This window comes from Aethalodelphis obliquidens, unplaced genomic scaffold, assembly GCF_003676395.1.
Source record: "Aethalodelphis obliquidens isolate GAN/ISIS:26980383/991018 unplaced genomic scaffold, ASM367639v1 scaffold36, whole genome shotgun sequence".
In the NCBI taxonomy this organism is placed as follows: Eukaryota; Metazoa; Chordata; class Mammalia; order Artiodactyla; family Delphinidae; genus Aethalodelphis; species Aethalodelphis obliquidens.
In genome coordinates, this window is record NW_020837980.1 from 6634032 (window position 1) to 6661887 (window position 27856).

The 27856-nt window shown below is 38.5% G+C and overlaps 1 protein-coding gene across 4 annotated transcripts in view; it reads left to right on the top strand.

Moving 5' to 3' along the window:
- ITPR2 (inositol 1,4,5-trisphosphate receptor type 2) overlaps nt 1–27856 on the top strand; it is a 526334-nt gene that overhangs the window by 235163 nt on the left and 263315 nt on the right. For all 4 annotated transcript variants that reach the window (XM_027129402.1, XM_027129406.1, XM_027129405.1 and 1 more), the window contains 6 exons: nt 12967–13056; nt 13153–13278; nt 18120–18242; nt 18890–19090; nt 21386–21637; nt 24290–24415. In XM_027129402.1, coding sequence (XP_026985203.1) covers nt 12967–13056; nt 13153–13278; nt 18120–18242; nt 18890–19090; nt 21386–21637; nt 24290–24415 — 918 coding nt within the window. The remainder of the gene's footprint in view (nt 1–12966; nt 13057–13152; nt 13279–18119; nt 18243–18889; nt 19091–21385; nt 21638–24289; nt 24416–27856) is intronic.

The following is a 27856-nucleotide window of genomic DNA, read 5'->3' on the forward strand; positions in this document are numbered from 1 at the left end:
GCAGTGCCTTCTCGTTGCAGAGCACAGGCTCTAGGCGTGCAGGCTTCAGTAGTTGTGGCGCATGGCCTTAGTTGCTCTGCGGCATGTGGGATCTTCCTGGAGCAGGGATCAAACCCGTGTCCCCTGCATTGGCAGGCGGATTCCTGACCACTGCGCCACCAGGGAAGTCCCTTGTTATCTTTTTAAGTATCTGCTATATCTGTAGCTCATACCCCTTTTTCATTCTCTTCTTCTTTTTCCCTTTAGATTTCACTCTTTGTGTTGTACAATTCTGTGGGTTTTGACAAATGTATAATGTCAGGTACAATCTCACCAGAGCTGGATATACTTTATTCATCCGTTTAACGAGTCTATTTTTGGCTTTGTTGAGCTCCTGTGTTTGTTTGCTATTTCATTATATTTATCCTACTATACTATAGCCTTTTATGTTGACATACTTTCCAGACTTTTAAAAAATTTAATGATATAATTTCCTTCTAAGGAGCTGCGTCCCACAGATTTTGACAAATGGTATTTTTATTACTGTTCAATATTAGATATTTAAATAATGTCATTATGATTTCTTCTTTGGCCCAGTATAGTTTCTTGGAAATGAGTTTTTAAATTTCCAAATGCATTCTCAAAATTTGCCCTTTTTTTGGTTATTGAATTCTTAATTAACTTGTAGCAAGAGAATGTGGTTATGATGATATCAGTTATCTAAAATTTGTTGAGACAATTTTTGGTCTATTATATCTTCAGGTTTTAGAAATACTTAATGTGGGCTCAAGAAGAAGGTGAATGCGTGTAAGTTTCCTTATATGTGATTAGTAAATCTAGTTTATTGTATTTAAATCATCTATCTAATCACAAATATTTTCTTGATGTATCAAAAATTGGGAGAGATTTATTGACATTTCCCACTACAATGGTAGGTTTATCAGTTTCCCCTATAGTTCTATTAATCTCTATATGTTTTAAGGCTATTTTATTTGATGCCTATAAATTTAAAATTATTTTTAACTGGAAACAAAAACCTTTTATCAGTTGAGATTTATTTTCTCCCACTTCTGATGATACTGTTGCATGTCTTCTGGCTGCCGTTGCTACCGTTGAGAAGTTTGCTGTATGTTGAATAGTGGTGCTTTAATTCTGATTTTAAAACTGATTAAATGTTTGTTAAACCTTATTATTGCCTCCATATCTATTAGTTTCCTTTTTATATTTTCCATACCTGCGACTTTATGCTGAATTTGAATAATTTCTTAGAGTCGTCTGAGTCGCTCTTCAGGCACGTCTTATTTGCAGTTCACTTTACCTCTTGACTTTTAATGTCAGCCATTATACTTTTTCACACCTGCAATTTGACTAAATAAATCTTTTTGGTCATTTTTGATCATCTTTTGTTGCTTGCTAATTTTTGTGATTCCATATGGCTATTGAATAGCCTGTATGTAATACTAATTCCATGTTTCATTATATATTTGGTCATCTTTGATTATGAGCTCATATCTTTTATTGATAGACTTTGTTTTTAGAGCGGTTTTAGGTTTAGAGAAAAATTGCACAAAAGGTACAATATATCCTTATATCCTCTCCTCCCCTCCCTTCAGTTTTCTATTAACATCTTCATTAATGTGGTACATTGCAATTGATGAGCCAGTATTGATACATTATTATTAACTGAAGTTCATAATTTACTTTAGGTTTTGCTGTTTGTGCTGTATGATTCTGTGGGTTTTGACAAGTGTGTAATGCTATGTACAGTATCATATAGAATAGTTTCATTGCCCTAAAATTCCTCTCTGCTCCACCCATTTGTCTCTCTGTTGTGAGTCCCTGAGCCCCTGGGAACCCCTCAGGAACCCCTGATCTTTTTCCTGTCTCATGTATAGTTTTGCCTTCTCCAGAATATAGGTGGAATTGTACCATATCTAGCTTTTTCAGACTGGCTTCTTTCATTTAGCAATATGCATTTGAGGTTTTTCTATGTCCTTTTGTAACTCACTAGCACATTTCTTTTTATCGCTAAATAATACTCCATTGTCTGGATGTACTATAGTTTGTTTATCCTAATTCACCTATTGAAAGACCTCTTGATTGTTTCCAGTTTGGAGCCATGATGAGTAAAGCTGCTGTAAACATTCGGGTGTAGGTTTTGAGCTCACATCTTTTGGATTTAAGAATTTGAAACATGGTATGTTTTCCTCCTTAGAGTATTTGTGATTACCTTGGCCTATGGCCAGGGGGCGCTGTGAGCCTGAGACCACATTGCTCCCTTCCCACACACGGGTCTAAAGGCAGGAGTCTCGGCTTTAGCTACGCTGACTTGACACTTGCTTAGAGCTGGCTTGTCTTTCTGGGTTGCAGGCCTCCTACTACTGGCATTTGCCTTCAGGGAAACTTACCATGTTGCCCTGAAGCTTGGAACTCTCTGATCTGGTTTCAGTTTACTTTTTTTCCATTGTAGATGGTGGGTGGGGTCTTTCAGAGTTGTCCTTCATTTCCAGTGAGCCCAGAAATGTACTTAAAATAGGTTCTGTATCTAGGATCTAGTGGTTTTCTAATAGGAAGGCCATTTGCAGTTTTAAGTGTGCTATTCTTGCAGAAGTCCTTGGGAATGTGTTTACTTAGTTAGTAATTTAAAAAATGTATTATGAACTTAAATTCTTTGGAATATGTGAATTCCTCTGAAGTTTGTGTTTAATCCAGAGAAGATTTCATTTGCCTCATTGAGACACTTTGAGATACGACATTTTGTAAACATGTTAGACAAAGTTTTTGGCTTAGAACTTTTGGAGCCCTTTTATTAGTGGGAATTCTATCCCCAAATCTTGAGTGAAAGTGGGCTTGTCTTTGTATATAGGAGCTCAAGAGAGTTTTCTCCCTTTTTTGGCTTTGACCAGGCCAAGCCAAGACAGGTACCCCTTTGTTCTTCTATGGGCCACGTTTTTCCCTGGCTCGTCACTGTGGGTGTCTCCTTTAGGTATTCCTGATCCTGAGGCAGGTTTCTGGTCAGACCTTCCATCTTCTTGGAATTCAGGCTTTGCTTCTTTTCTGTTGTGTGTGTGAGACAAGTTAAAACTCAGTTGTTGGTTATCAGCTTGGGCTGATGCCCTCAGGGCCAACAAATGAGTCCCTGCTTGATTACTGCTTGGAAATTTCATGTATTTTTCTGGTTTCCGGCCTCCGTTTGCTTCATCTTTACTAAAAAAGAGATAGTTTAAATATTTTATCTATCACTTCTGAATGTTGTGTAGTCAGAGGGGTTCCTCTGCACTTCTACTTCAACATTTTCTATTTCTGACAGTTCTTAAAAGTAGAAAACTCTATTTTGAGCTCATATATTTATCCTTGTAATGTCTGTTTACTGATGTTAGTATTGAGGCACTGTGGACCATATCTGAACCTACTCTACTTGATTGGCTGTCATTTTTCTCCAGAGAACAACCCCTTTTTTTGAATATTCTGCTTAAAGTACAATTTCATCCCTTCACCATCATGCTTCCTTGCCTTTGTACCTACCTGAATTTCTCATTTCCCTTCTTAAAGTTTGATATCTAGAATCAAATCTAATATTTGAGCTATGGCTCTTGTCCTCAAAGAATGAACACACAGATTAACACACATAAAACAGTATGACAAATGTATGATTGAATATTGAACTGTTGTAGCACAGAGAAGGGAGAGGTCAGTGTGGGCCTGGCTACTTGGAGAAGGCTTCAGTGTTTTGAAAGATTGGGAGGATTTTGTTAGTGATTCAGGAATAATCACAAGAGAAGCAGAAATTCAACAGGAATAAGTGATTGGTGTTTGAAGTGGCTGGGACATTGGGAGCCTTTGAAGATTTGGGAGAAGGATGGTACAGCAGCACAAGAGGCTAAAGGAGGGGACCAGTTAAGGGCCTCTTGCCCAAGTTCAGGTGTGAGGTTAGGTAAGCAGGAACTAGGGAAGCAGCAGTAGAAATGTATACAAGTAGGTGCATTGAGAAGCCAGGAGAATGGTACATTTATAGTAGATTAATATAAGGAGAAAAAGTGAGAAACTACAAAGTTACTAATTGTACACAGCCAAATAATCTACATTATACAATGAACCAACTGCCAGAGGTAGTGACAGTTTATTGTAAACAGGATGAAATATATCACAACATCAATGGAAACAGCCAGTAGCAGGCAGCATGTACTCTGGCAGGCCAATCAGATAATAATCCTTTGTTGTTTAGTAGATCTTTACAAAGGCTCTAAACACACGATGATTGGCATTGTTTTAAAACAGCTCATAATGGTCTTTGTGCCTGCTTAGACATCAGAAGACCAGATAGCATTAAAGTAAGTCTTTATTTTAGTAATCAGAAATGTTTCCGATAACATAAAAGTGTTTTTTTCCCTCAATGGTAAACTCTGTGTACTTGGGGCAATAAATGTGAATTGATGATCCATTTACTAACACTAACGAATCTCAGCGAAGCCAAAATTATCCCGTTATTGAAGTTGATCTCGTAGAAGCAGGGGGAGGACGGGCGGATTTGGTCTTCTAGTAAGCCCATTGTGTCCCTAGTACCTATGAGCTTTATTACCTAGTGTATCTTCCAGGGTTTCCCTTTATTAACTTGCCTTCCACGACATGAAAAGATTATACCATTGTTGCTGAAAGCTTGATGGCTAGGGTGTAACGAGTTGACTGTCTCAGTAGTGTTACTAGCGCCTCACATTCAAATATGTTGTGTTGACTTCTAAATATAGGAAGGGGAGGGATTAACTCAGGAAGCCATATCCGAGTGGGTTAAGTCGGGATTGCCCGTTATGCTCATTCACCTCTTAAGAGCTGAGAAGCAGGCCACATGGGCATCACAGGACACAAAGTTCCCACTCGTGTTAAATATTTTGGTGGTTGTTAATTTTTCTTCACAGTGATTGTGCTTCTGTGTCTGTATATCTATATTTATTTGTCTCTGCATCTAGCTACCTACCTATATGTGGTCGCCTGCTCCTTTAAAAAGAAATTATAGTCATCTCTGATGTCTGATGTTTAAACCATCTATCTAGTTTTTACTTCAAGGACTATTTTTTTCCTTTTCGGGGTTTCTGATTGATTCTTTTTCATATCTATGCATTCTAGATTCATATCTGCCTGTTTTCACTTCATAACTTTTTGTTCTTTTAATGGGTGTGTGATGTATGGGGCAGAATTAACTGGGAAGTGTCCCTGGGGGCTCACTCTGGGTTGCCTGGGCAACCAACTGGCTGTCTGTTTGCAGGGTGAGGTGCGGTGGTGTGAGGGGCAGGGCAACATCTTCTCTCCTAAGAGGCTGTGCACTAATTTGGCTTCTCATGGGACCTAAGGCTTCTGCCCCTCAGAAGGAGCATTCTCGTTTCTGTGGGCCTCATAGCTCGTGTACCTGGTCAATTTCTACCAACAACAGGTACCTGAATCCAGACTGCCTGGTGCCCAAGACGTTTTGTGTACGTCCATTGACCTGTTACTCTCAAACTTGCCCTGTGAGAAGTTGCTACGAGGTAGGGGCACGGGTGGTTACTCAGAAGTGTAGACCCAGACTGGTGACCAGCAGAGCAGCCGTACCTCCCCGGGCAGTGATGGAAGGCTGGGGCGCACACGCCTTCTCTTCTGTGCTGGCCCTTGGCTTGTAGTTCCCCCTTTCCCAGTAGAGCTCTCCCTTATCCCCGCCGAGTGATGCTATCGGGTCATCCCGAGCTGCGGTAACCACAGAGGGGTCCACCTGGGGTGGGAGATGTTGCTCCTCACTTTATCTCTATGGTTATTTTAAACGTACTTATATTTCAAAGTCCTTTCAGATTATTTGATTGTTTCCGTTTCACCGGGAATGATATAATCTCATTATTGTTTTTTTTTTGTTGTCTTTCTTAGCATTAACTTTCCTCACAGGCATTTGAATTTTAGTTTGCTGATTTATCTTACTGAGAGAGTGAATTCCTTCCTTCCTTCCCTCCCTCCCCCTTTCCTTCCCTCTATTGCTTTTTCTCTGCTTCTCTCTCAGCACCCCTTCGCTGTCTGATGGTTTTTCTCTTACCTCCACATCTCATTACTCTTTAAAAGCAAAACCCAGTTTCCATTCTTTGCCAACCACTTCTGATCTTTTTTCTTTGATGAAGCAAACAGGCAAGGAGGCTGATCCCTCTAGAAAGATATCTTGAAAGAAAATGGTGCTTTCCCAAGTGTTAGTACTTTGATTCTGCACAGCAGGGAAATAGTTCTATATAGACTTGGTTTCTTCAGCAAAACTTCTGATTGACTCTTGGCAAAAGTAACTGGTAGAATGTCTAACCTTCACTGCTTGGTTCAGAAAGACTACATGAGTTTCAGACAGAATATTCCTACAGGATCTGACCAGTGAGGGACACTGTGATAGCTACATGGAGAACTTGTATCCATTCATTTGGGAGAGTGCTTTCTGGAATTTTCCTTTTACGGAATTTGTTTTCTTGTCTCCACTTTCTGTTTTTGCCCTCAACCTCCTTGTATATTTATTTTACTTCTTTATATCCCATTACATATCTCTGTCCTTTATGTCTGAGCTGATGTTGCTGAAGGTGATTGCTACACATGAGTGTCAAAGTCCTTTCACAAGCCATGCATCTGAAAACTAATTTTTGGCTTTGAGCCAAATGCTACTTATACACATTCTCATTCTGTTTGGTTGTAATGCAAGTTCTTAAATGTAATGCTTATATCTCCTGAGTTTGTTTCTTCCAATTATTTCCAGGATAAGAATCTTTCTCCCTCTTGTCTTCTGGCCTACATTTAAAATTAATGCCGTTTTAGCATAAACTTATTATTTCCTTTCATGTTATAGAGGACAGTTACTATTTTATTCAGTTTTTCACTTTTCCATTTGTTCTCAATTTCATATAAGTTGGTAGCGTGGCTTCGAACTTCCTGTATGTTTTTTTGCTCAACGAGTGGCTTGCAAGGAAATTATAGAAGTTGATTCATTCAAATAGGAGCCACCTGTGTCATTGGGCCAGGCAGCAGCGTTTCCTTAATGATTGCTTGCTGGAGAGGGAGTCGAAGAGAAGGTGGTGCTGATTTCTTTCTCTCACCTTCTATACATACAGCTCCCTCTCTCAGTCACACTGGGGTGCGCTCTGAGGTGACTGTGACTAAGAATGCTTCCTTCACATGACATCAGGTAGCAGACATAGTCTGTAAGGGCTCTATTTATATCACTGTTTTCATTTCCTGCACAGTGCTTTGTTAACCTTTGCCACCCTGCTGACTAAAGGGTTGCCTATCCTTTCTAATTTCATATAATACTGGTGAGGAGCGAATTAAAAAGTATTATATAATATAAATAAAGTATTATAGAAAGTATTATAGAAAAAAGTACTGTACATTGCTGTGCTATAGTGGGTTCCTGTTGTACTCCTAGGAAAGCAGCTATTAGTTTACATCGAACATACCTATCATCAGTACATTCCCTTTTTTCTGGAATATGTCTTTAAGCAAAGAGAATGCACTCCAGTGGTACATCCTTTTTTGGTTACTTATTTATCAGAGATATAGATAGTCAAAGAGTTTGGGGTATTTTCTAGGACATCTGATTAAACATCATCAAATACTCATTAAAATGGCATCAAATGAATCTGAAAATGCCATGTTTGTATTTGTCTTAGGACAAAGGAAAGGAAAACAGGTTTGGAGTAAGACTAAGAATACGCATTTACCCTCTAGAAGGGCAGGGATTTGTGCCTAGGTTGAGGGAAATCTGGAGGGGCGTTATCGGCCGGTGTTGGTGGACACAGCCTCTTCCCCGCACTGTGGATCTTGGACCAAGCCTTCAAGCAGCCTTAGGTGCCAGCCAGGGAAGCAGAAACGACCATGACCCCATGATGGTCTGAATTAGCTTTACAGACAAGGTCAGATAAGTAGATCTAGGCTGATGCTAGGGTTCCTGCATCCCCCTGGATATCATCCCGAATGGGTGGTATGCGATGTTAGTCTTAGGTGGGAGGGAGAGAAAATACTTCTTTCTCCCACGGTGAGGTTATCATTCAGTTGTCTGAAGGAGGTGCTATTTACTAGGAAGAGCTTCAACTAAATTATCATATGGTTGGTCAGTCAAGTATAAAAGACTGAGTATTAGATTTTTTCTGTGTGTTTCGGAGGGAGGTGGGAAGGGAAAAGGATGGCATTTGGCATCTGAAGTTGGGAGGAGGGTGATTGGTAAATGATGCCACTGATTCAGTTAACTAGTGGATACAGGAAGAGAAGGCTGGGAATCCAGACGGTGAGCAGAATGCTTTGCAGTCTTGCTGACTTGATGACATTTGCTGGGGAAGGACACCTGTCACTTCACTGGGATGGGGACAAAGAGAAGACATGCACTGAGATTTTTTTTTAATAGATCTTTATTGGAGTATAATTGCTTCACAATACTGTGTTAGTTTCTGTTGCACAACAAAGCGAATCAGCCATATGCATACACATGTCCCCATATCCCCTCCCTCTTGAGCCTCCCTCCCGTCCTCCCTATCCCACCCCTCTAGGTCATTGCAAAACACCAAGCCGATCTCCCTGTGCTATGCTGCTGCTTCCCACCAGCCAACTGTTTTACATTCGGTAGTGAGTATATGTCGATACTACTCTCACTTCGCCCCAGCTTCACCCTCCCACCCCATGTCCTCAAGACCATTTTCTATGTCTGCCTCTTTATTCCTGCCCTGCAACTAGGTTCATCAGTACCACTTTTTTTTTTTAGATTCCACATGTATGCTTTAGCATACGGTATTTGTTTTTCTCTTTGACTTACTTCACTCTGTATGACAGACTTTAGGTCCATCCACCTCACTACAAATAACTCAATTTCGTTTCTTTTTATGGCTGAGTAATATTCCATTGTATATTGTATATATGTGCCACATCTTCATCCATTCATCTGTTGATGGACATTTAGGTTGGTTCCATGTCCTGGCTATTGTAAATATGCCCTGAGCTATTTTAATCACAGCTGTAGTAGATGCAGGAAGTTCTACATTGTAGGATTTGGAAAGTTCTTTTTTTTTAAAAAAAAAATGATTGCCCTTGTTTAAGTTAAGGAGCCAGATCCTCATTAATTTGTGCCCATGTTTAGTTCACCATATGGTTCATACAATACTATTTTCTTATATCATTTTTGCTATTGATCTAAAAGGCGTTTCCATGCCTGATGCCAAATAAATTTGAGAGCAACGCTGTGTTCAGAACCACTATTTGTTTAGGTATTCACTCTGCGTCTGTCTAGATCCATGCGACCATCTAATTTCTAGACTCTTCCCTAAATTTCTAGACCCTTCTAGACTCTCCTTGCTATGTTGTTTCTGAATGTATTGCTTTATGTTACAGTATATACTGTACAATTAAAAATCTAGCCACCTCAATAAAATCACTTAACTAAGTGGTTCCCATATTCCACTAGAGGAAATAAATTCAAGTTCTTCCAGATGATTGGAAACAATTGCAATAAAGTGCAAGTATTTTTGGAGTTCCATATTTATTCTTCATCCATGCTGTCAAAAGGATAATATGGATATTTACTAGAAGCATGGCATTGTTCTCAGTGTTACACATTTTTTTTTTCCTGAGTCTGCTCAGCTCTGGGACTCTGAATAAACTATAATTCTACATTTTACACATAACTAATATTTTGTCATTAGGATAAAGCCACGGCTTTGTAGATTTGGGCACTGATGTAGGGCCAAATTTGCATAGGATATAAAAAATATAATTAATTTCTTCCCTTTCTGGAGGAGAAGTCTCAGAACATCTTTACATAGAGAATTTTGGCGTCAACATAAGAAAACAAAACCTCACTGTAGTTATATAGTTTACATATTTCTTAGATTCCCCCAATCTCTGTTTTGGGATCTTCCAGATGTTCTGTGGGTTAATATTTTTGTTCGGTTTAATTACATTGTATTATTTTCTGAAACTAAAGGGGGCCGTTTATTGAATTCTCCAGCATTGCCTCCTTTTGTTGACTGCTGGCAATTTTAAATTAAAATAAGTTTTCTTCATCATTCCCATACTTAGAAAGTTTAGCATTGTCTGTACCCTCCCTTGGGCAGGACTAGAGAACATAACTTTTTGTAATGTAGTACATCTTCCCTGAGATTACTTTTCTTAAAACAAGACAGCTGCTTTTTTTGCAGGCCATTGTTTGAAAAATAGACTTAAATATATCTGCCAAAACTTTGCCTGTATCTCTGACTGATTTTTTTTAAGTTGACATATGTCAGAAAGATCTCCTTTCCACCTTAGGAGCTTTGTCAGTCTTTAGACTTGGTAGCATCTTAATCCTGGCTTGGAATACAAGGGTGGTTTTCTTTAATATTGCTTCTCTTCCAGAAAAAAAATGAATATGGCCTTTTTAAATTCAGCCTTCACCTTTGTGATCAGAAAAAGGAAATTTAATTATATGTCCAGCTTTGCGATTTCTATTTCTCATCAATAAATTATTTTTGGTATCAAATAGAAACGCTGTTTGTCTCATGCTCTGACCTCCAGCCTCTTCCATCTAAACAGTTTATATTTACGTGAGCCGCTTGGGCCCCTTCCCTCTTCTACACTGACTTCACTTACATATATAGTTTTACATTTTCTTCTACAACTTTTTCAGATTCACTTAATGTTTATTGTCTTGTAGACAATATCTCCCATTCTTTTTTCTCTTTTATTTACCTGGGGTGGAGATTGGATTGCTTTCATTTCTTTCCTAGGATTTATTAACATAGGTGATACAACCCTGGAAGGAAACAGTAACGGTTTGAATACTTGCAGTGTTTTTATTCTTTAATTTTTGCAGTTCCAGTTCCATTGAGTGAAAGAGATAAGGTGGTCAGAAAATCTTGGAGAGTATCCTGTCATAGTAAAACAAAGTGAGGTTTAAAGCAAATGGTAGTGAGCCATAGAATCAGATGCCAAAGACAGTTCTAGTAATTGAGTCATTGACACATAAAAGAATTTTAATACAGCAGATTATTCTTTTGAGGAATTTAGTGGGGGTAGTAATCTATGCAAGACTACTTCCCAGAATGGGTGGTATCACAGAAAGTGCTTGGTTGGCCTCAACTTGGCCATATTTTCAGAGAGTTAAGAAAGAATCAGTAGAGGGTAGAAACTGTCCATGCGCAAGAAACAGAGATGAAGCAGAGAGAAGAGGCAGGGGGAGATGGAATTTAAAAATCCATGCTTCAAAAGTTCTTTTTCTCTGAGACATAGCAGGGAAGGTAGACGGTTTTGTAGATGATACTGGACATTTTCAGACGGAGAAGAGGCAATGTCATGTAGGGGAATTTCCTTATGCTCAGTAAAATGGGAGAAGAGTTACTTGCTAAGTGGAGTTCAGATTGGGAGCCTCCGTCTTGGACAGTATTTGCCTGGAGAGAAGTCACAGAGGAACACAGAGCTTACTGAGCAGTGGTGATGGTACCGCATGGGCCAAGTCACGCACCTGCTTGAAGCCTTCCATCAGAATTCTTTGACTAGCAAGGAAAATGTATATATATTTTCTTTCTTGGTTTGCATTAATTTTGTGATTTTTCATGGAACACAGTAGGAAAAACAGGGACAAATAAAATTTATCAATTGGCTTCACATATTTTTTACTTTTGCCTGAGCTTAGATTGGAGTCCCCTTTAACTGTGAGTCCAACACCTTCAATGTAGTCAGGACTTTAGGGTGTTTTTTAACCCACGTTGAACTTGACATTCATCCCAAGTGCAATTTTGTACCTGTTGTAAATCAGGGAGGTGGTCGGGCCCCACTCCATCTAATGGTCCACTTTTGCAACATGCTTTGTCAGTTCTTGTCATTTTCTACACACTGTTGTGCTTTTCTTTCTACAGTGCCTTTGGCTAAGGTGACTTCTTCGCCTAACAAGTGTACCCCTGCCCTTCCACACCCCTCTCATACTTAACTATGAGTATATGTACTTATAACTATGAGTATAAGTAGTTTTCATCTTTCAAGACCTTAGCTTAAATTTCCCCCCCTTCATAAAGCTGTCTAAAGCTATAACTAGCCTCTGTCTCTCTCTTTGAATAGTGAATTCTGCTCAGTTCAAATCTTTATTTTCATTTTTCTCCCTGTTTTCTTAGGTAAACTGTAATTTTCTTGTGGGAAGGACCATATCTTCTATTTCTTTTATATCTATTCACCATTGCCTAGTACCAGAAATGTATTAAGTCTTAATAAATGTTCAGGTATTAAATTGTTTGTAAGTGATGTTTTATTTTCATATGGTGACTCCAATAGTTGATATTTAAAATATCTATCTCCCTGTATTTGTTTTTTTATTGTACTGCTACAGATAATGGTTGTTACATTGAAATGCTTTTGGTGTTTCAAGTCCTCTTAATAAGCTTTATTAATTTAAAATATTATTTTTAAATAAAGAAAATTTTTTTTTCATTTTCATGATTCTGTACATGGTTGGTTGGCCCCCAGTCATGACTCTTAAGGATGTCATGGTAACCTGTCAGAGAATTCTTGGGTTAAGGTGCTTTTTCCTCCCATCCCTGAAGTGTTTTAACATGTCATGTTATGATATGCTCCTTCAGTCTTTTTTTTTTTCCCTGAAGTTCATCCCTAATAATAAAATTATGCCTCCTATGCCCTGGATTTTTACTATTCCTTTTCCTGTAGGCAATATAAAGTCATGATATGTCTGATACATTTAGCATAAGGAAATAGACTGATAATGTTACTTGTAATACCCTTTCCTTTTAAACTTAATTCATTAATTATTAGTAATGCCATAGATCTTGTAATTGGTTGTTGTTGGGAAGTGGTCATTTTCATGACTCATTTAAGCCAAGGAGCTTTTTATGGGACAAAAAATACCAAGGAAACATTTAAGTTGAATAATTAATTCATCACAAAATAATTACAAGAAGTATTTCTTACAAAATAAATAAATTTATTACAAAGATATATAGGGCATAACATACATCTTTGTGTTTATTTTAGGACTCAAACATTTTAAGTCCAGTGCAAGATGGAACAAAGAAACCACAGATTGACAGCAATAAGAGCAACAACTACCGGATTGTAAAGGAGGTCAGATGTGAAATATTTCTATATGAGTTTATACTGGCATGGCAAAGAAGTTTTGTTCATTTATTATATTTAATGTTTTTCTTCTTCTTTGGAAAGATTTTGATTAGGCTAAGTAAACTCTGTATACAGAATAAAAAGTGTCGGAATCAACATCAACGATTACTGAAAAATATGGGAGCCCATTCAGTGGTGTTAGACCTGCTGCAGATACCCTATGAAAAGGTAAGTTCTTAGGTACTGTTTTCCTTTTTAAATTTTGATACAATTTCAATATAGCAAGGTTACACAGAATCTTTTTCCTTGAACTATTTGCAGGTAAGTTGCCAACCTGATGCCCTACCACCCCTGAGCTCTTTAGTGTATATTCCCTACAAGTATAACCAAGTAACAACCTTCCAGATCGGGAAAGAGCATCCCACTCTACTGCTACCTAATCCTCACATGCCATTCACATTTCTCCCATCATCTCAATCATGTCCTGTTTGACAAAAAGATCCACTTCAGAAACAGGAGCTGTTTGGTGTTATGTGCATTTTAATCTCCTCATGCTGGAACTCTTTGACGTTGACACTTTTGAAGACAGACCAGCTATTTTGAAGACTGTCCCTTAATTTGAGTCATTTGATGTTTCCTCGTGATTCGATTCAGTTATGCATCTTTGGCAGGAACGTAACAGAAGTAACACTTAAGTTTTTCCCACCACTTCCTATCAGGCAGCACGCGATTTTGATTTGCCCCATGACCGGTGATGTTTACTTGGGTCAATTGATTAAGGTGGTGTCTGCCAGGATTATCACTGTGAAGTACTCAGTTTCCCTTTGTAACAAATATTTTGTGGCGTGGTTCTTTGAAACTAAGTAAACGTTCCATTTTTTTATCAAACTTTCAATTTATTCATTTATTTATTTTTATCAGTATGGACTTACAGATGCTCGTCTTATTCAATAGGTTATATTTGGTTTCTAGCACTGTTTATTTTGATTGTCCCAGATCTGGCCAATGGAGCCCCTTCAGGCCAGCTGACCTGTCCTCTAACATGGTCCCATCATTCTTCGAGTAGTTCCTTGCTTTGTTGCACATTAAAATAGTCCAGGCTCCCTTGCATTTTTCTTGTTCCACCTCTGGAATTAGCCATTTATTCAGGAAGCCCCAGTTCCATTTGGGGGAGAATGGTATTTGGGAGAAAAATCCTGAGAACTAAATGTACTTATTGCTGTGGAGGTTTGCCCCTCCAGGCCCTTTAAGTAGACAAATCTAGAGAATATATGTGTGTGTGAATATAGTTATTCTCTTACTCCATCTCATCTTCCATCACCACTGCTGCCCATTCCTCCTTATGAATGCCCTCTGCACCTCACTCAGACTCTGACCCCTCCACAAAGGTGGATGCCCTCTTCATCTCTCTTGGGCACCAATGTGCCATGCCAGGCCCCTCTCTGTGGATACCCTCCCCACTTGTACTTTTCACTTCTCATAGTGGATTGCCCCCTGTCTGACTTAGTTATGTTTTAATATGTAAATTTATAAGGTGGTATAATTCAAACTAGGTTAGATAATGCAATGAAAGAATTACTGAAAAGCAAGAAAAAGTATTAAACCTTAAAAAAGGTATTAAAAAAGATATTTTCCAAATTATTATATCTTTGATATTGTAACATGGGCATTGGACATGTGATCAAGTCCCTTTTTCTACTATTTAGTATAACTGTAGTGTTGAGTATTTTACTACTACTTTGTGTTTTGCTGTTTTATTATTAATCATATTTTTATTGAAGTATAATTCACTTATAATATTATATTAGTTTCTGGTGTACAACAGAGTGATTTGATACGTCTATACATCACAAAATGATGTGACCATACAAAGTTATTACAATATTATTGACTATATTCCCTATGCTGTATATGACATCCCTATGACTTGTTTATTTTATAACTGAAAGTTTGTACCTCTTAATCTCCCCCACCTAGTTTACTCATTCCCCCCGACGCCGGCAACCACTAGTTTGTTCTCTGTATCTATGAGTCTGTTTCTGTTTTGTTATGTTTGTTCATTTGTTTTCTCTTTTAGATTCCACATATAAGTGAAATCATACAGTATTTGTCTCTGTATGATTTATTTCACTTAGCATAATACCCTCTAGGTCCATCCATGTTGTCACAAATGGCAAGATTCCATTCCTTTATGGCTGAGTATTATTCCATTGTATATGTATATCACTTCTTCTTATTCCATTCATCTGTCAGTGGACACTTAGTTTGCTTTTGTATCTTGACTATTGTAAATAATGCTGTAGTGAACATATGGGTGTACATATCTTTTTGAATTAGTGTTTTTGTTTTCTTCAGAAAAGTACTCGAAGTGGAATTGCTGGATCATATGATAGTTCTATTTTTAATTTTTGAGGAAACGTTATATACTGTCTTCTGTAGTGGCTACACCAATTTACATTTCCGCTAACAGTGCATATGGGTTCCCTTTTCTCCACATTCTCACCAACACTTGTTATTTGTTTTTGATAATAGCCTTTCTGACAGGTGTGAGGTGATATCTCACTGTGGTTTTGATTTGCACTTCCTTGATGATTAGTGATGTTGAGCATCTTTTCATGTGTCTGTTGGCCATCTGTATGTCTTCTTTGAAAAAATGTCTATTCAGTTCCTATGCCCATTTTTTAAATCAGGTTGTTTGTTTTTTTGATGTTCAATCATATGAGTTTTTTGGTATATTTTGTATATTAATCCCTTATTGGATATGTCATTTGCAAATGTCTTCTCCCATTCAATAGGTTACCTTTCGTTTTGTTGATAGTTTCCTTTGCTGTGCAATAATTTTTTAGTTTGATTAGGTCCCACTTGTTTATTTTTGCTTTTGTTTCCCTTGCCTGAGGAGACATATCCAAAAAGTATTGCTGAGACCGATGTCAAAAAGTGTACTTCTCACATTTTCTTCTAGGAGTTTTATGGTTTCAGGTCTTAGATCTAAGTCCTTAATCCACTTTAAGTCTACTTTTGTATATGGTATGAGAAAGTAGTCCAGTTTGATTCTTTTGCATGGAGCTGTCCAGTTTTCCCAACACTGTTTATTGAAGAAGCTGCCTTTTCCCCATTGTGTATTCTTGCCTCCTTTGTCATTCCTTCCTGATGCATTTCTACCACTCTTCACCAGCCCAGAATGTCTAAATCAAGTGATTTTTACTTGCATCACCTAAAGCTTAAATAAAAGGTTGAAGAATTTTTCTACACATCACTGAAAATCACATACAATGTGACATCCTCTCTCTCAGAGCTCATTCCTTGGTTAATTGACCGTAGTTCTTGGGTTTATCTCTGTGCTCTCTGTTCTGTTCTGTTGATATATGTGTCTGTTTTTGTGCCAGTATCATACTATTTTGATCACTGTAGCTTTGTAATATAGTTTGATATCAGGGAGCATGATATCTCCAGCTTTGTTCTTCTTTCTCAAGATTGTTTTGACTATTCAGGGTCTTTTGTGGTTCCATATAAATGTTAGAATTATTTCTGGGAAAAATGCCATTGGGGTTTGCTCAGTTTTGATACCTAGATTGTTCAGGAACAAACAAAAAAAAGCATAAGATGACAGTTTCAAAGAAACACCAATTCCAGTAGAACTGGCCCTGATGTCCTTCTGTGTGGCTGGCTTTTCTGTGGGAATTGGGTGTTCCTGCGGCTCAAGTTCCTTTGATGTCTTTTCACTGTCCCTGGATTACACACATAAAGGAAAATGTTAGTAGATTTTGAAATAAAAACTTCCTATTTTCAAGATAGGAATGGAGTTTTCTGGACATATTTATGAGTCTGGTTAGTTCATCCCTATTTTCAATGTGAGGAAGTGAGTCTATTGATGATCCGAGGCAGTTTATTTAGTTATAGATGGCATAAAATATAGACTCTCAGGTTAGGAAAAAAGAAAACATTAAATGCATTGAATATAAACTATTACTCAAAACGTGAGTCCATTTTGTATATCTGACACTGACCACATGACCTACCCAGAAAAATTTTAGGTTGTTTCAGTGATATTGTTAAAAGACCACTTTTAAAGAGACCTTTGCATTCTTTGTGAGTTTTGAGACTTAAGTTTCTTATTGAGATTCTTATTAGCAGTGAAGTACCTTATTGTAGGACTTTGGAAAATGACAGTGAATAAGGAAACAACTTAAGAGTGTGTGTGTTAAGAAAGAGGGGGAAAAAGAGAGAGGGGAAGAGAGGAGGTCGGAAAGCGAAGAGAAAAAGAATGAGATGGAAAAAATAGACAAAGTAAGTCGCGAAAGGAGGGTGCACAGAGAGGGGAGAGGAGAGACTAGAGGTAAGGTCAGAACTATATATACAGAGAGAAATTTACAGAGTGGAGAAAAGAGGGCAAGTGAGTGGAGAGAAGAAAGAGTGGGGGCAAAGCAGGAGGACAAGGGAGTGAGAGCAGGAGAGAAGGAGCAGAAGGGGCCAGAGGAGGAGGGATAGATGCCTCCTGGAAAAGTAGAAAGGGAGGAGTTGGAGAAAGAGGGGGATAGAGATGGTGGGGAAGGAGGAGAAACAGAAAACAAAAGGAACAGGAAGATCCAGGTACATGGAAACACTGGGAAAGATGGGAAATCCAAGAGAGGGGAGGAAAGAGAGGGATTGGAGGGTGCAGGACAGAAGGGAGCAGAACCCAGGAGAATGAGGGGGCCAGAGAGAGAGGAAGGGGGGACAACGGGGGTGTAGGGACAGAGGCAGGGGAGAAGAGACAGCTTTGTACGGAGATGGGAAATTGTAGTGGACAAGCAGGAAAGTTGGGGAGAATGAGAGATGGACCGTGAAACAAAAAGGGGGAGGAAAGAGTGGAGCAGAACAGATAGGAGGAGAATTAAGAGAAGGGGAGAGACATCTACAAAATGGGGAGGGTGGATGGGACGGGGTAACCGGGAGAGGGGTAGACACAGAAAGGGGAGCATAAAATAGTGGCACGGAGGACAAAATGCATGTGCGAAAAAATATATTCTTTGATAATATTTTTGCTCCTGTGTGTTTCTCTGTATCATGTGCTACTCTTTAACTTCTAGAATGATGAAAAGATGAATGAAGTAATGAATCTGGCCCATACATTCCTGCAGAATTTCTGTCGGGGAAATCCACAGAATCAAGTTCTCCTCCATAAACATCTGAATTTGTTCTTAACCCCTGGTGTAAGTATTTGAGTGACTTCTAATATTTATAGTAAAGTGTCCATCTCATTCGTTTTAGCAACTTTGTTGGATAGAATTTTATTCATCTTCATCACCACATTTTTTAACTTGTAGGGGGTTCTCCTCCTAAAAGTGAATATCTTTTATTTCCATTAAGGAAACATTTAAAGAAACGTGAAAAATTACACAGATCTTACCTGCAGATGACAACTTCATTTATATGTACATAGTTTAATGTTAGGAAAAAGATGTGGTAGGACAAAGACTAACTCTTTGATGCCGTGAGTAAGTTAAATCTGGAAAACTCAGAGGTGGAGTTAAATCTGCTCTGTAAAACATGTGTCAGCGAATACTAAGGGGCAGCTACTTTTGAATAATACATAATTAAATTAATCTCAAGAATACTATTGCCAACTTGTTGACCTTTATAATAAGCTCCGTCTTCCAACTAAATTCCTTTGTGAGCTCAGTTTTTTTTTTAAGTGCTGAATAATCTCAATGCACTTTGTAGAAGACTTGCACAGAAAAACTCACTACAGTTTTGCATAAAATAGGAAACTAATCACAAGCTGCGCAATTGATCTAAGTACTGTAGAATAGAAAATTGATCTTGTCAGAGTTACAAGGGCACATTCCTCTGTGTGTAGCTCCTTGAAGCAGAAACCATGCGGCACATCTTCATGAACAATTATCATCTGTGCAATGAAATTAGCGAGAGGGTTATCCAGCACTTTGTGCACTGCATTGAGACACACGGCCGCCACGTGGAGTACCTGAGGTTTCTGCAGACGATTGTCAAAGCAGATGGTAAATATGTGAAGAAATGCCAGGATATGGTGATGACCGAGGTATGTTCTCAGTTTGTATTTTATCAGCTTCACATAAACAATATGCTCAAATATGGGTTTTCTGTTAATTTAGAGTGACAAACAATCCCCCAGCAACATAGGTTTGGAAAATAAATTAAGTACGACTACTTAAGCACAAATGTGTTTTGCTTAGACCTAGGGAAGTAACGTATCATAAGTTGATGTTATAATTATCTAGGAGTTTATTTTTTTTTGATTCTTAATGAATTTGTGTATTTTAAATAATGGGTAAAATCCTATGAAAAGTTATAGATTATTTAGAATGAAAATGATTAAATTTTATATTTTTAAGTTTCAGTATGTAACAAAAATGGATTAAACTCTGCTTTTCAAGTGCCCTTATTACTCGGTTCCTGAAACATAGAATGGGTGTTCTTTGCTACTATTTACAGGGGGCTTTGAAGGGAATGAAACTAACGAATAGAAATTATCCATCAGTGATTCATTATATATGGAAACTTAGCTATTTAGAGTAAGTTAAAAATTTGAGAAAAGCAAATGGATGGAGTACTTCATTTATTTTGCCCTTTTCATTATGTTGTTTGTCATTGAGCAAGATTTATACAATGAATGAGTTACTCACTGGGAACCAAGTGATACTTTGGAGAATACTTTGAGCCTGTTTGGGTAAATCATTGCTCTGTGACCTAATGGTTCTCTAAAGGCCTGTATGGATTAGGCAGCTTTCAAACATGGCTACAAACAAGTTATATAGTAGATTATAGTGATTTGGGGGGATTTTCATAATGACGTACCTTAAATTTGAGAGTGGGAGTAGTTTCTATATTGGTACAATGTGAGTCCCTCTTGCTCCATAGAAATATTAAAGTTAATTCAGCTGGAAGCCTTGAATTTTAAACGTAAATTATTGTTATTAACATTTAAGGAGCATTTTAAACTTGTAAAATTTACCTCTTATCTCTATTTACATGAACGTTAGCTCTTCATTGCCTAGAAATGTGAGAATTAATTTGATTTTGGAAAATCATCATGGAAAGACTTAAAATGGGAAAGCAGCACATAGTTAAGCCAGTCCTATGGCATTTATTAGGTGAAGCATTTCTGTTTATGTTAATATATAAATTTTTGACCCATATACATTCACTTTCAACAAAACTTTCAGTGTAAGCCAATTAATTGTCTTATCAATTCGAATAAAATAGAGAGAAAAATTACATAATCTGTGTTCTCCACCAGAATATTTTACATTGGCGTCAGAAAATTGGTGCTGTAATAGACAACAAGAATTGAGGCCTGCGCAGCTCCTGACCTGTCTGTGGTTTGGGGTTGCTATCTGCCTCATAAAGCAAAGTAGAGGGTTTGTCTTCTGGGAAGACAAAAGTCTTCTCTGCCAAAACCTCTTACATAGTTGGCCTTGGCACCTTCCAGGAACTGGAGGGCAGGGATTGAGACCTCTTGAGTCTGGGTTTTCAGTTGAGGTAGAGAGAGAAGACAGTGGTTATGAAGTCTGGAGTGGGGTGTAGTTACCTCCAGAACTCATCACTGTTAACTCAGCCTGGGCTTCACGACAGTCGAAGTGGATTCCTCAATAAAATAATAATACAGTTTCCCCCCCACAAATAGACAAGGCATTATGGTGATTGAGCAATAAAATGACCACCTGCTGGAATTCTCCACTGAAATTATATAAACAAAACAGGGAGGAAAATTTATGTCCTAAAAGCCCCTACATATTCATTCTTTGTCTCTCTCTCTTTTTTAAAAGTTGTCTTTTTCTCTTCATTTCTCCCATCTCTGCTTTTACCTCCATTCTCTACCGACATCCGTGACACGTGGAATCTCCAAATTCTCGTAGAGTTGCATTTGGTTCAGTGTACTTGCTTACTATTCTGTCACTATTGAAGGAGATGGGGATATTTTATTCTATAGTAAAATTAGACTTACGAGATTTCTCATGCTTGGCAATGGAGTCTGCCATTTGAAGTAGAAGGAAGTAACTTCATTGGAATATTTTGCAGGTTTAATTTCAGTGGGTGACTCACTGAACAGCTTACTGTCATCTGTGTCCTTAATTCTTGCCCCTCTCCATCTCTCCCGTGTCTCTCCGACTGGTTTTGATAACATTCATAACTAATCACTTGACACATGCCTAGAATCTTTTTTACCATCCTGCCTTGGTGTAGTTCTGCATTTGCAGTGTTATCTATGTTTTTACAAAGAGATGCACGTATTTCCAGATAGACCAAGCCTTTGGAAATAACTGCAAGGATGAACATTTGGACTGCTATGTCGACTCTCTTGTTATCATTTCAGTTGATAAATGGGGGTGAAGATGTGCTGGTATTTTACAACGATAGAGCATCATTTCCCATCCTTCTCCATATGATGTGTTCAGAGAGGGACCGAGGGGACGAGAGTGGCCCCTTAGCCTACCACATCACCCTTGTGGAGTTGCTGGCAGCATGCACAGAGGGGAAAAATGTCTACACTGAAATCAAGTGCAATTCCCTTCTGCCCCTGGACGACATAGTGAGGGTGGTGACCCATGACGACTGCATCCCTGAGGTAAGCCTGGCAAAAGCTTAGTGGCTATAGAATTGTTAGTAATTTTTAATAAGTGCCGGAAGTCCTCCTACTATTATTTATAATGAGATAATGTATTTAGTGAAGGAATTGTACTTAGCTATACAATTAGGAACATTTAAAAGAGCATAAAAAGTTTACTCTTTTGTTCTACAAGGAGCTATGAAAAAGGATAAACCTTTTTAAAGTATAGCCGCTATTAGTTTACTAGAAGCTACCATAGGAATTTCTAGGTATGGCATTGTGATCAAACGGAAAAATTGACTTGTAACCTCTAGTATGTTCCTGAGCATAAAACAGATGCTTCATAAATAATTCACAGTCATCAATAGGAGAGGCTAGGATGGTACTGCAGGATCACTATCAGATTCTCTAGGTTTACCTTTGCTTTATGGAGTAGATGCATTCTTGGAAATATGGACACATTTTGGTTTATTCACACATCATCTTTTACCCTCCGTTCTTGTTTGGCATGACGGCAGGGAAGAAGCTCATTAGAAGCTGGTTGTCTGCCAACAAGATTAAGGAGGCTTCCAGGAACGTGCATTGCAATAATGTTTTTCTTTTCTACCATTGTGGTGTATTGTTGCAAAGTTTATAAACATGTGATACACTAAATCCAAACATTTTAAATCACAGTAGCTTAAAAAGGCATCCAGTTAGGTTAACTTCCCTACTTCCAAATAGTCCTACACAGTGATGGACTTGAAAGTATATTTTTATGAAAATTTGTGGAATTGTTGATACCTCAAACCAAGGGTACTTCATGACTTGATTGGTTTGAAATAAGATGGCAAAGAAAGGAAGCATAGTGTAGTGATTAAATCCGTGGGTTCTGTCTTTATTTGAGGTCCTGATTCTGGCCATGCAGTTCTCTTGGACATAGCACTCTAACCTCTTATATTCACATACTTCACCCCTCGTCATCCTTCAGATCTTGATTCCAGCATTACTTCTTTAAGGAAGACCCTCCTGGCTTCCCATAGTAGAGTCTATAAGAGCCTATAATTTGAAATTTGATATTTGAATTTTATTAGTTAAAAATATCTGTAGCCTTCACATTCTTTACCAAGATTATAATCTAAATGAGAGTAACACCTGGGTCTGTTTGTAGTCACCATTATATTGTCTGAACCTGAACCTACATTTAATAAGTATGTTCTGAATGAATGAACGAATGGTTTAAAGAATGAGTCAGAATCTTGGATCCATTACTTTCTAGCTGTGTGACTGATTCCAACAGGGTACTTAACCTTCTAATCTTCAATTTACACAATTTTGAAGCAAAATAATTATAGTATGTACCTGATAGGATTGGTGGAGGATTAAATTAAGATATTACATACAGATTGCTGAAGGCGTTTGGCATGTAGCGAGCACTGAATGCATATTAACTGCTGTCAAGATGATTATGATATGCACCAAATGGCTCTGATGTCTCCGTGACACAGGCACCCTGCCATTGAAGATTTGCTTCAGACCTCAGTCAGGCAGAGATAAGTACTAAGGGCATGAAAGCTGGCCCTGTATTCCTTATGGTTCTAACTCGGATTCTGTGAACGCTCTGAAATTGTTTACATGATTTTTTTATGTGTGTGCATTTTTCTGGGGAAATTTATAGCATTCATCACATTCTTATACAGAGAGAGAGAGAGGAGAGAAAAGAAGAGATAAGAAAAGAGAAGAAGGGGAAAGAAAAGGAAAAACAAAAACTATTGCCCTATGCACTTTAGAAATGGTATATGTTGGTGAGACTCATGCCAGTCTTTTATGAGGAACTTTGCTAAATCTGGAAAGGAACTTTACTACATCTTAAAATAATTCAATTTTTTTTTTTTTTTGTAAGCTGTGAGCCTGCCTCTTCTCAGAAATAGTAATTTAAATGCTTTTGAATGGCAACAAAGTATTATTTAGTCAACATACTGAAGCATTCTATTAGATCTCTTTTGGTTGCAAGTGACAGAAACCCAATTTAAACTAGTTTAAATTTTAAAAGGGAATTTTATTGGCTCTTGTATTTGGGAATTTGAAGAATAGTTGTTCATATGATTCAAGAGGTTCAAACAATGTCAGGATTCCTTCTATCTCTTGTTACCTTTTCCTTTGGGGTTTTGCCTCATTCTCTTTATCTGAGCATAATTTTCCTCCACACACCTGGAGAAGATGGGTCTTGGAGTCCAGGTTGACCTTGTTCCATTTTGACAATGAGAGAGGGGGAAAGGGAGCGAGAGAGAGAACGAGAGAATATGAATGAATGAATGACAGAGACAGAGAAGGGGAGGGGAGGTGGGGAGGTGAGGTGGAGAGGAGGGAAGAGAGGGAGGCAGAGAGGGAAAGAGTACTTTTGACTCCTAGTGTCTGAAATATGTTAGACTTGGTTTACATGAAGTTCACATTCTCACACCAATCACTGGGCCCAGGGGAATGGAATACTAGGTCACGTGTTTACCCTGGGTCAGGGGGTGGAGTGTTTTAGTAAAAGAAAGGAGATGGGAATGCTCTCTGGGTACACCCAAAGTATACTATAATTTACTATAGGAAATAACACAGTTTCACATAACCATTCATAATAGATATTTGAAGATGAAGAATAAGGAAAAAACTCACTCTCTTTTCTATTTGAAACTTGCGCAGGTTAAAATTGCTTATGTGAATTTTGTTAATCACTGTTACGTTGACACTGAAGTGGAAATGAAAGAAATCTACACAAGTAACCACATTTGGAAATTATTTGAGAGCTTCTTGGTGGATATGGCAAGGGTAAGTCACGCGTTGACCATTAAATACTACTTCCTGTTTAGTAAGGTCATTGATATATATTTTGACTAAACAGTATCAAGCATCCGGATGAAAACTTAGAATTAAACCGACTATGTTTAGATGTCATCTGTTACATTCAAAAAGTTGTGACTGAGTTTCATAAGACTGTGAGATTTAATGAGTTAATGTACTCAAGATGCCAGTACAGTGTATATGGCAGCAAGGTGTTCATTTTCACTTTTACAACTGACCATATTGGCCTGTTAGTAAATGGAATTTTAGTAGCCTTTTTACATCGGTTAGAGATGATATTTGGCAGAGGTCAATTTGTATTCGACCTTGTATCATGAATGCAATTATAAACTAGAGATGGAAGAGATCGCACGAGGTCTTGGATACTGCTTTCGGGCAGGTAGGTACTTGCAGACTATTTAGGACCCAGCACTGCCCACTGTTGCCTCTTCCACATTTTCTTTGGGAGTGTGCTCCAGTAATTGAATCATCTGCTGCTTTCACTCATGTCAGTCAGAATACAGTCTGCTTTTTACTTTGAGTCCATTTTCTCATGTTTGGCTTTTTGGGGGGTTGGGGAGGACACATGGAGCTGGCTGGCATTTTCCAGATACTGTCTAGCATATGTTTTTGCTCTGTTAATATTGAGTACATGAATGAACGAAGAAAGGAAGGAAGGAATTTTTGATAGACAGCACTTAATTTGAGTTAGTATATCTTAGCCCCTTTTTGCCTGCCGAATGATAATGTCCAGGGTGTATTATTTTAGTTATTTTGTGGGGGGACGATCTTCTCCAGTTTTCCCATTAAAATTATGGGACATAATGTTCAAATATGAGTTTCACTAATAGAAGATAGTGTATAGCTAACTCCTTAGACTTATATGACTTATGGTGGCCTGTCCCAGTCCTTTGGCTTCCTACATTCCTGAGTGCTGGTCGTTTACAGGGGCCTCACTTAGATGTATTGGAGGAGAGGGGTTAGTGAAGTCCACATGGATGGGTGCCGATTGCTATCCGTTAGCTCACTGCCTTCCTACAATTCTTTCTGGAAGGAAGGAAGGCTAAAGGGATATAATAAAACATTAGCTGTAGATCCAGACATCCAAGAGCAATCTTAGATAATAGAATAAATCACATATTCCAGTCCAGGAACTCTTTTATTTAGTCAAGGCTCGCAGGTGGAATGTACTTATTTCGCCTGTGGTATGGGGTAGTATGAGTGAGCTCTGCTGTGTTCACGCATGTGTGAAACAAGGCAATCCTGTTTTACCTCATTTCTGGAGACCTTAGAAGCCACTCGCTACCTTCCTCAGGTAGACCTGCACCTGTGGAGGAGTCATCCTGTTTTACACAGGACTTACATACCACTCATATTTACCCCTGTGACCTTGTGAAAGCCCTTGTAAGTGACTGGCCACAAGTATCTCCAGAGACCTTGGAGCAAAGGATGGTTTATATGCTGATGGCTGAGCTTTAAAACTGCACGTGCAGGAAGACATTAAAGAGATTACAGACTGATTTGCAGAGTTGCACAGTGCTATGGACTAAAGATAAGCTTGAAAAGACCAAGGTCACATTCTAGGCATCATGATCTGCAAAGCTAAAAGGATTTTTATTTTTAAACCAAAGAAGGCTTGATGATAACTGTCATTGATTATGCTACCTTGGAAACAGTCTTTCCATTGATGTGTTTATTCATAAGGCTAAAGGGTATATATTCTTTTTTTTTTAAAGTATGCATGTAGGGAGGATTTTTATTTTAGCTATTCAATATTTAAGTAGACATAGTGTTATTAGTATATAAAGGCTTTAAGGGAATTGCAAGTTTTCTTGGTCTATTCAATCATTATGTCTAACCACAACAGCTTAACTATACTGCAGAAGCATTTTTTTTTCTTTCCTTCTTGTTTCCCTCTGATTTATATTTTAAAGCAGCAACTCTCTTATCCCCTCACCGAGAATGACAAGGACTCACCCTTCCTACTTCAGGGAAGGGGCAGGAAACCTGACTTTTCCATATTTGGGATTTGTCTTTCTCCCCGTGAAGACAGATTAAGGAGCCAACACACACTTTCAAATTCAAATACAAAAAAAATATGGTTAAAAAAGTGGAGTGTGGCCTTTGAGGTGAATTTTCAGTTCAGTAGAACAGTAGCTCTCAAACTTTAGTGAGCAGCAGAATTATCTGCAGGATTTGTTAGAACACATGTTGCTGGGCCTCACTCCCATAGTTTCTGATTCAGTAGATGTGAGACTTGGCATTTTTAACAAGTTTTCAGGTGATGCTGAAGCTGCTGGTCCAGCGACCACACTTTGAGAATCACTGCAGTAGAGCAAGGTAGTCAGCAGTAGGCATTTTAGAGTCATTAGCCAGACCAGAGTTCAAGTGTAGGTTCTGTCTCTTACTAGCTCAGTTATCCTGGGCAAGGTACTTAGCCCTCTGACCCCGAGTTTCCTTATTTGTCAAATACATACAATAATAACACATTCCTGGGCTTCCCTGGTGGCGCAGTGGTTGAGAGTCCGCCTGCCGATGCAGGGGACACGGGTTCGTGCCCCGGTCCGGGAAGATCCCACATGCCACGGGGCGGCTAGGCCCGTGAGCCATGGCTGCTGAGCCTGCGCGTCCGGAGCCTGTGTTTCCCAGCGGGAGGGGCCGCAGCAGTGAGAGGCCTGCGTACCGCTAAAAAAAAAAAAAGTAAATAACACATTCCTTATGGCGTTACTGGGAGGCTTCAGTGAGATAATACGTATAGAGCTCTTAGCACATGCTCGGCACTTAGAGAGTTGGTGCCATCATCCATTTTATCCCTGTCATGGTTAACATCGCTGGTATAACAAGGTTATATTGTAGCCTTTAAAGCAATTTCAAGTAGCTTCCCCAAGACCCGATAACAATGTTGAGGATAACCTAAAGGAGGCCCATCTTACGCAGGCAAGAGCCAGAAACCATGTTCGTGAAGCTGGACACACACAATAGTGACTTGATGTAGAGATGGACTAAATTCAGATATTACAACAAAGTTATGAAATCCTGGAGCAACTGATTTACATCAGTGAGACATGGTGAAGGTAATCTGGAGGAAAGGTATTTGGTAAACTGGACCTAAAGAATTGTAGGATCTTAGGGTTGAAAGAGACTGGCAGTCCTACCGTTCACAGTTTCTAGCACCTGCCTGTATATTTCCATTTATAATGATCTCATTACTTTTTTGTGAGACAACTGATTTCATTACTACGCAACTTGAATTGTTAGAAACCAAAACTGAGCCAGATTTTTTTTTAATTTTTAAATTTTATTTTATTCATTTTCTTATACAGCAGGTTCTTATTAGTCATCAGTTTTATACACATCACTGTATACATGTCAGTCCCAATCGCCCAATTCATCACACCACCATCCCCACCCCCCAGCTGCTTTCCACCA